The sequence below is a fragment of the Musca autumnalis genome, unplaced genomic scaffold (assembly GCF_047663935.1).
Source record: "Musca autumnalis isolate F117 unplaced genomic scaffold, ASM4766393v1 scaffold_4, whole genome shotgun sequence".
Lineage (NCBI taxonomy): Eukaryota > Metazoa > Arthropoda > Insecta > Diptera > Muscidae > Musca > Musca autumnalis.
This window is the reverse complement of record NW_027411977.1, coordinates 208,039,665-208,049,613: the sequence shown is the minus strand read 5'-3', so window position 1 is coordinate 208,049,613 and position 9,949 is coordinate 208,039,665. Positions and strand designations below refer to the sequence as shown.

At 37.4% G+C, this 9,949-nt stretch overlaps 1 protein-coding gene across 10 annotated transcripts in view; it reads left to right on the top strand.

Moving 5' to 3' along the window:
* The first annotated feature begins 4,854 nt into the window (after positions 1-4,854).
* The window catches only part of Srpk79D (Serine-arginine protein kinase at 79D), a 91,499-nt gene continuing 86,404 nt past the window's right edge, over positions 4,855-9,949 (top strand). For 3 of the 10 annotated variants that reach the window (XM_073985526.1, XM_073985523.1, XM_073985518.1), the window contains exons 1-3: positions 4,880-5,003; positions 5,351-5,853; positions 5,926-7,830. In XM_073985526.1, coding sequence (XP_073841627.1) covers positions 6,392-7,830 — 1,439 coding nt within the window. In that variant the 5' untranslated portion in view covers positions 4,880-5,003; positions 5,351-5,853; positions 5,926-6,391. Of the gene's footprint in view, positions 7,831-9,949 lie in introns of all 10 variants that reach the window. The other 7 variants (XM_073985520.1, XM_073985519.1, XM_073985517.1 and 4 more) reach the window with 5 other exon arrangements.

Sequence of the window (9,949 nt, the reverse complement as noted above, 5' to 3'; positions counted from 1 at the left end):
GTTCGAATACGGACTATATTTGTCCACTCCATCCCGTACCTCCCACACAAAATTTTGGATAAGTTCACTTTAAGACCTGCTATTGAATCACTTTGAATTTTGTTGAAGCAACTTACATTCGCTGCCTCAATTACGATGGTAAAACAGGGTGTAAAAACACCCTATGGCACCCCCATGGTTTATGTCGGTCCATTCCTTTAAGTACCTTTTCCGCAAAATTGTTGAAAATCGAAAAGTACATATATAGATAAAAAGTGATTTTAAATTATAAATGGCGAAAATTGCATTCAAGCCCATTGTGCAAATTGTTGTTCTATATTTTATTAAATAGCTGATAAAACAACAAAACATACACCAATATGTGGGGAGGGTATTATAAGTTGGTTTTGCCCAAAAAGTTTGTAACGCATCGAAATAATGGTCGTAGGTAGACCCATACTTATATATACCAAAATGATTGTCTCGACGAGCTGAGTCGATCTGGCTGTGTGTGTCCGTCCGTCCGTCTAAACCTTGTAATCACGCTACATGTCACAATGATGTTGATGAGGGTCCCGGAGGGGAAGAAGCCTATTGGTTTTGGTGATGGTCGGATAATATTTAGGGGTCGGAATGGGCAAAAACTTATTTGGAGAAAAAGTCAACGTTTTATTTCAAAGCGAATATCTCCGCTACTATAAGAAGTATATCAAAAGCAAAACCTGCTAATAAAAGTACAAAATATCATCTATGCAACGATGTAACTTAAGTTGTCGTAGGTATTCAAACAACAACGATATCGCAATAGCCACTAATAGAACGCAACTTTTCATGTTTGCGATTTTAATAATAATGACGAATATTACAGCTTTGGTTGGGGACCTTCCAAAAGCAAAGTCTGATTATGAAAATAGAAAATCCCATATTTACAATGATGCAAAGTAGGTTGGCGTAGGTGACCAAATAACGGAAATATAACAATAGTCGGTAATACATCCTGTTTTTTATTTTTTTTTTCGAAATCGCGCTACAGCTCGCAATTTTGATCGGATAGTCACGAAATGTTGGGGATTAATGAGGTCCCACAGAGAAAGAAGCCTCTTGATCTTGATGATGGTCGGATAATATTCAGGGATCGGCATGGGCAAAAAACTTATTTGGAGAAAAGGTCAACGTTTTATTTCAAAGCCAATATCTCTGTTTCCTTAAGAGGTATATCGAAAGCAAAACCTGGCTAGGAAAGTAGAAAATATCACCTTTACAAAGATGTATAGTAGGTTGCCGTAGGTGGTCAAACAACGAAGATATCGCAATAGTCGGTAATGAATCCCTTTTTAATTTTTTTTGCAATCACACTACAGGTCGGAATTTTGATCGGATCCTCTCGAAATTTTGGGGGTAGATGGGGGTCTCACAGGAAAGAAGCCTATTGATGGTTGACGTACATCCCACATTTCCATTTTTTATTTAAGTTATACTGACGATGTACTTAAATGCGTTTCAACAAAATTGACCTGTATTAATGCAGACATTCAGAGCAAAGGCGCTAAGCTATCCCAATTTTAATATTTTAAATTTTACCAGTCAAAAGCTTATGCACAGGGGTAGTGGTGTAGTGTATCACATAGTCGGCCCCGACCCGACTATTGCCTTGGCTCACTTGTTTCAAATTGGACCAATATTAGAGAAGTTATGAGTATTTCTTTACATATAGTTTTTACAGAATTTGACTTTCTGAAAATATACTGAAATGTTTTGCATCACCACAGCTAAATGTAAAAATCAAAAACCTCAACTTGAAAAAATGTCCGATTTCACTCAGAAATCCTCATATATTTTAATCAGTATAAAATTCTAAGTCGAAATAGGAATGTCCGATTTTTGTAATTTGGTATAGAAGTTTCTACTACTCCTAGGATGTTTGGTATTGAAAATGGTACCTCCCGATTTTCGGTATTTTGAAGGTTTTAGCCTCATTATCCCACCGAAATGGCTGAAAATTGGTACTTAGACTTCGTTTGGGGTATAAAATTTATCATCAGAAATTTGTCTGTATATGTCCACGTCTTCATATAGCCCCCATAGAACGGATCCTCCTGATTTTCGGTATTTTGAAGGATTTGGCCTCAATATCCCATCAAAATGGCTGAAATTTGGTATTAAGTCTTCGTTGGGGGTATACAATTTTCCACCTGAAATTTATCGGTATAGGTCCACGTCTTTATAAAACGCTCATAGAATCGTACCTTCCGATTTTCAGTATTTTTAATGTTTTAGATTCATTATCCCACCGAAATGCTGAAAATTGGTATTTAGACTTCGTTTGGGCTATAAAACTTTCCACCAGAAATTTGTCCGTATATGTCAATGTCTTCTAATAGCCTCCAAAGAATGATACTTCACGATTTTCGGCATTTTGAAGGTTGTGGCCTCTATATCTGTATATGTCCACTTCCTTATATAGCCCCCCATAGAACGGATCCTCCTGATTTTTGGTATTTTGAAGGATTTGGCCTCAATGTCCCATCAAAATGGCTGAAATTTGGTATTAAGTCTTCGTTGGGGGTATACAATTTTCCACCTGAAATTTATCGGTATAGGTCCACGTCTTTATAAAACCCTCATAGAATCGTACCTTCCGATTTTCAGTATTTTTAATGTTTTAGATTCATTATCCCACCGAAATGGCTGAAAATTGGTACTTAGACTTCGTTTGGGCTATAAAACTTTCCACCAGAAATTTGTCCGTATATGTCAATGTCTTCTAATAGCCTCCAAAGAATGGTACTTCACAATTTTCGGCATTTTAAAGGTTGTGGCCTCAATATCCCCCCGGAATGGGTGAAATTTACAAAACATTCCTTGCAAAAAATCAAACATCATACGTCAACGTTTTGACATAGACCCTATGTAAGGGTCCCACCCTTTTTAAGATTTTTTTGACGATTTTAGTCACATTTTTCTACCGAATTGGTTGTTAATTGGAATTTTGTGTTTCCAGAAGAAGATAGAAAACTTTCTCGCAAAAAACTATCAATATATGTAAATATAGTAAGGTTTTAGTCTAAGCCTCATGGACCGGTATTGCCTTATTTTATGTACTTCGAGGGGTTTTTACTTACTTTAGAATCTCAATGGGTAGATAGAAAATTATCAGTATAAAGTGATTATCATCAGTTAAGATAATATTCTCCTCCAGGGAATTATACTTAGTAGTTCCTAATTGTTCATATTTACTTCAATACGGTGGTGGTGGAGGGTATAAAAAGTTCGGCCCGGCCCAACGGCGTTATGTTCTTACTTGTTATCGTATCAGATTGTATATACCTTCTTCAGCCTGAGAAAAAGGGAGCGAAGTGAGAGAACAATTTTGACACTTGTTTACTGAGAAATTGCTAAAAGAATTTTTCCCAGCTACATTTAGCAAGTTCAAACAGTTGTTTTAAATCATCTATTAATGGTCAGCTGCTCATTGTTTATCTGATTTTTGTGGAAAAATACTATAAATATTACGATTCAGCTATATTTATTGATTATTTTATTAATATATTTATAATTATTTTTTATTTATTTTGCTTAAAGTTGAAGAACTGTTTCATTGCTTTGGAGTTAGTTTAAGTCCCAGTGGACTTATTATATCCGGTTATATGTAAACGTACTATTAGGTTTTAAAAAATATGTCAAAATCTTCTACATACATATCGTCGGTGTCATGCTTAGGTGTTCCATACGTGGTTGCTATGGTTTTCCGGTATGCTCTTTCTAAATTTCTAGTCGGCTTTCTCCTATCTGCTCTAGTTTCCGAGATATCCGCCCCTCGACTGGAAATCATCAACTTTTTTCAGTTTCAGTTAATATTTTAAAAATTTACAAGTTTTAAAACACATTTCAAAAATCAGAATTTTAATTTTCGATTTAGAAGTATTTAATTTATTGAAGCAAAAATGGAAAATTTTTTGTCACTTTGTTCCATGTGATTTACAATATTTCACTTTTGTGTCATAAGTGCGGATATGGAAAAAATCGACAAAAATTCTTTTTTTTAAAAAAATTTCTATAACTTTAATATTCCAATACATATTCTTCTATATTTTTGCAAATATGTTCTAAATACTATTATTAATATTTCATGTCAAAAATATAAATATTTGCTTTAGCCAGCTCCACACAGTTGTGACGCAAAACATTAAAATGCGATTATCTCAAAACAGGCAATTGGCGTATGGAACACTTAAGCATGACACCGACGATATATACTTGGTCTTTTCCAGAACTACAAGAATCTACTAATTTTTCTATTTTTTTTTTTTTTTTGATAACATGAACGAAAATTTTTTATCGCAACAGGCATACTATTTACCAGAAAATGCCCATATTTTCCGTTAAATATGGCAACATTCTCACACATGTCACAATCATATGTCACACACTCCCATATTTACTTCAATTACATTTCCTGTTTCCTCTTCTACCCTGTCTTTCTACTGCCTGCCTGCATGACTAAAAACATTACAAAGGATTTTTTGACACTTTGATTAACTGTTATTGTTTGGCTTGGCAAAGAGTATAACGGTGTCGTTGTTGTTTTGTTTGTTTATGTTACCGTTGTTCGTCGTGTTGTTGCTACTGTTTTTGTTTGGCTCCAAGGCGAAGAGGGTAGTTAAGGTGAAAGCAAAACTTGATGAGTTTATTAAACTTTCACACACAACAAAGCCGGGAGAAATGGTAACTAACATTTTCCACTCAAAACAATGCGAAAGCGCATGGCGAAACAGGGTAAAATAAAATAAAAAGACATAGAAAAAATAGAGAAAACTAAATCTCTGTATTTTAGCTTTTGGGGACGGTAACTTCGCTTTGGAAAAAAACACGAAGTTTGCTGGAAAATTTGTTACACATCATAACGAGAAGTACGGATTAAGAAACAAGACGCATTGATTTGTCGGTCGGTCGCTTGACGTTTCCTATTGTGGGAGAACAAGAAAAAAAAAAGAGGAGAAAATGGAAAATTTTTAAAATTTAAAGTAAAGAAAATTTAGTGCGAATAGTTTAGCGAAAATTTTGTAGATAAGTGGAAATTTATTATAGAAAAAAATAAAGAAAAAGAAGCCCAAAAGAAAAGCCAATACAAGAAAATTAGGGGCGAGTGTCTAGAAAAATTTTCCTATTCCCAGTGAAGAGAAAGGAAGAAAGAAGTTTCTTGAAATTTCTAAAAGGTGTAGAAAGAAGTGATTTTCTTTTCTTTGTGCTGAAAATAATGATGCGAATTTTATAACAAAATAGTGAAAATTTTTGAAAACCATTCAGTGAATGAATGCCCCTAAAGAAAACGTGAAAAAATCTATTATAATTTTTCTACACACATACATAGCTGCTGCATAGAAATCAAAGTGGAAAATGGCTGGCTGCGTAGTATAAAAAAATAACGAAACAAAGCAACTCTCAAAGATGCAGAATAACAGTACACAGAGAACAGTAGCAGCAGGAGGAGAAGAAGAAGACGAAGGGCTATTGGCACCAGCTAAAATCATCAAAGCCACTTTTTAGAACAAGAAGAGGTTAATACAACCAACAACAAAGAACGAGAGAAAGAAAGAAGTTCGTTGCCACAAAAATATAAGTAACGGTACAAACAAACACAACAAAAAAGGAAGGAAAAAAAAACAGAACCTAACCTCATATAAAATATTCAAAATAACCTTACACTTCAGCAACAACAACAACAACGAAACAAAAATAACAACCAAATACACAAAAGATAACTGTCACAGGAGAGTGAGTAACAACAGGCAAGAAGTGACAGAGAGCGAAAGACGAATTCGAGATACGAGATACGTTGAACTAAGTTGAGTGTGAAAAACGGAAAAACTAACGGTAATAAAGCGGTGTTATTTGAGTAAATACTCAAAGTTTTTTATGCTCTTTTTCTGCCTCTCTCTCGGCTAGGTCTCTCTCAATATTTACACGTTGTTGCTACATTAGAGGCGGCATTCTCAAAAACAATTACGAACAGCTATATAAAAACAAAACGAATAATTGATCGGCTAACCAAGTAAAGAAAAAAGAAAACAAAGACGAAAGGCAACAAAGGAATTGCCAACAACAAAGGACCAATAAGCCTCCCATTCTTTTGTATCGGCCCCAAAGTGTTGCTTGCCAATACTTCGCATAGCTACCGAACGAAAAACTGGCACCGGTATTGCCCTCAAATAGCCTAGCAGCAGGTGGTACAACAGCTGCTGCCGCTGCGGCTGCTGCTGCTGTGCGTTTGGAGAGTGCCCTAAATGTCAACAGCATTAACGCATTTAACGGTAGTTTGGCTGTTAGTAGTGGTGGTGTTGGAGCTGGTCTATTGCACCACGTCGATACATCTGCAGCCACCCTAACAAAACTAAGCACATCGCCACATTTAATGTCACCCACACACCCAGCAACGGGTATAGGCAACACTGGTGGAGGAGGCATGGTCTATGGAAATTCTGCAACCATGAGTAATATGGCCTCGGTGGGTGGTGCCTCGGTCATATGCAGCAGTGATAGTGGCATTTCATCAATAATATCCTCAACACCCTCGCTAACCCAATTGTCTCCACCACCAGCTGTTGTTTCGAATGCTGTCTCCCTGGCCATACTGGCCTCCAGTGTTATAACCACCTCCAGCAGCAGTACCGCCATCACCAACAACAATGGTAGCAGCAATAGTTGTACCCCAGGCAGTGGTAGTGGCAGTGGGGGACGTTGCAGTCCAATAATTGGTGGAATAACAGCAAATCTTAGCAATGGCCTGGCCTCATCCTCCTGCATTTATGGTTCAGCGGTGCCCTCATCATCCGGCAGCCCTCTATTCTTTACCGAGCGCACATCTCCAGCCCTCAGCATGTTGGGCAGCAGTAAAACCAAAACCCTAAGTCCTCTACAAACTTCTTCCATAAGCGGCATGTCACCATATGCTTCGGGGGTCACCTCATCGGTGGTTGTCTCCTCCTCCTCCTCCTTAAGTCAGACTCAAAACTCCACCGGAGGAGGCTCCAACTATTTGAATACCATCAAAATGCTGGGACCAGCTGCCTCAATTGACTTGGGCTCATCACCACTGACACATCGGAATTATCCTACCATTAAAGGTTTTACGTTTCGTAGAAGCTTTGATGATAAAATAATTGCCGTGTCAACGTCGGCTGCGGCCGTTATTGGGCCCGTCAGTAGTCAGTCACAAACGTCACTGGGTGGTGCGGCTGTGTCAGCCTCTCCCTACCTCTCCCATTTCCCGGCCACGGCGTCACATCATCATCACTATCACCATCACTTGCAGCAACAGTCTCCCCAGATACCACATTTTGCCCATTACCATCCCCAACATCCTTCGCACTTGCATCACAATCATTTGCACAATCATCATCCCTCTGCCCACATGGCCGGTCTAACGCATCATCATCATGGTCCTACTCTTCCCACGACAACGCATCATCAGCTGGGAGGTGGAAGTGGTGGCGGCGGCGTCGCCAGCAGTGGTGGCGGTAGCAGCAGCAGTGGTGGTGGTGTTGGTCCATTCCACAGCAATTTCATGTCATCTGCCGCGAAACATTCAGTCGCCTCTGCCAACGTTGCCGCCTCATTTTTGCCTCCGCCTCTGTATGCACCGCTGACATCGTCACAGTCGACCACCAAACTATCGCATCGTGATGATTTCTTGCAACAAATTGGATATTTGCCAACCACACGGATTTATAGCACTCCATCCAGTCTAGTGGATGAGGATAAGGCACAGCAGGATTTTTTGTCGTTATCCTTGTCGCCCCCATTAAATCGACGTCGTGATATGCCTGCACTGCGTGGACCATACGTTAGTTTGTAAGTATGAAGTGAACTGCTTCTTCTTCTTCTTCTTGTGGTTATTGTCTTTTCCTTTTTTCATTTTACTTTCATTACATTACACATTCTTTATCATTTCCGTTTCCTCATTGTTGAACGGATGCCAAGCAACAAAGTGAGCCAAGCCAGCCAGCCAGCAACAAAATTAGTCTGTGTCTGTCTGTGTGTGGCAACAAACCGGAATGCACTCCCCAAGTCGTGAGGGAAGTTCTTTGGAATCAGCATAATCCTGTTGATGACAGTGTAGTTTGGTGATGATGGCAAAAGCAAGGGGGTCCTAGTTTATCCACCGGAATTCAGTTTATTAATCCTCGCCATTGTGCTGTGTCACTCACTATTGCTGCTGCAGCAAAAGGGACGAGAACGAGAAGGAAGTGCTTTTGTTGTGATTATGCCTTTGTGTTGTTTGTTTGCCAGTCACTCTGTCAGCTTCTTCACGATTTGCTGCTATTCCCCAGTACGTGGCTTTGTGGTTCGTTGTTTTTTTGCAATCGCACAACTCTCTGGAAATTCCTAGAAATGGTTTGCTGCATGGCTGTATTAGTCACTTGGAAATGTCTGCAATTAAAGTTTATTTGTTTAGTCATTATGTCGCCAAAAAGTGGCCATACGAACAAATTACATCCTAATTTTTATTAATTGAAAGTTATGGCCAGTGTGGGATTTTGACAGAAAATGTATGTAATTGTTATTGAGATGTTCCCCATTTCCTTTATTAAAGTACCCTGAGATGTGCCAAACAGAGTTAAGGAAGTAATATACACAAACATGTCTTGATTCAGCTTGTCCGGCCCACTTATATTACATTTAGATTGTACTGTAAATGTATATACATATGTTCCCACAAACATCCCCGGAGGGACAAGCTGGGCTACTCTCATTTCAAAAGGGGCGCAGTCTGATACAAATTTAGCCGAGTCCCAACGGCGTGCTTTAAGAAATGTCGTCAACATTCCACTGAGGGGAATTTTCGCCACCGTTTTTAGAGCTGTTGCGTCATGATGTTAGGAAGCATGGATTTGCCCACGAACAAATGATTAAGTATTTAAAAAAATCCACGTTTATTGGTGTCCATGAAAAAGGATTTTTTTAAAAACTCCACGTTTACTGGTGTCCATGAAAAAATATTTTGTTAAAAAATCCACGTTAAATTGTGTCAATGAAAAAATATTTTTTAAAAAAATCACATTTATTGGTGACCTGAAAAATATTTTTTAAAAAATCCACGTTTATCGATTTCTATGAAAAAATATATATTAAAAAAACACGTTTATTTGTGTCCATGAAAAATATTTTTTAAAAAATCCACGTTGAAGCAATCCATATTTCAATAATTACACTTTCATGCCATCTACATTTCAATAGTAACAATTTTCATAGTTTTGTAACTTTGTCATTGTGAGTTTGTAAATATTCCAATTTCCCATTGTGATTGATTCATTGTATTTTAAAGTTAACTGACAGAATGCAACTATGTAAATAATTTATTCTACTACTCTTGTAAAACAACTCATTAATGTACCATTTTATGCAACTGTAAACTATTACTAATATATTTACGCCCTACTATTTCTTCTCACGATGAGTACTTAAGCTAGAACAAAATTCAATAAAATCGCTCAGTTTGTGATGTACAATCTAACGCGTTCACAAGGGGTGATCTCCATTCTAACACGTTATGGTAACTATCAGATAAAATCACAATGAGACAATTTGTCCATCCGGCAGTCTACATCAATCCTCGTCTGTGTTTTCCTGAACAATCGACACCAGTTTGTTATAACGTTCATTTGTGTCCATGAAAAATATTTTTTAAAAAAATCCACATTTAATCGTGTCCATGAAAAAATATTTTTTAAAAAATCCACGTTTAATCGTGTCCATGAAAAAATATATTTCTTTAAAAATCCACGTTTATTTGTGTCCATGAACAAATATTTTTTTAAAAAATCCACGTTTGATCGTGTCCATGAAAAAATATTTTTTAAAAAATGCACGTTTAATCGTGTCCATGAAAAAATATATTTCTTTCCACGTTTATTTGTGTCCATGAAAAAATATTTTTTAAAAAATCCACGTTTAATAGTGTCCATGGAAA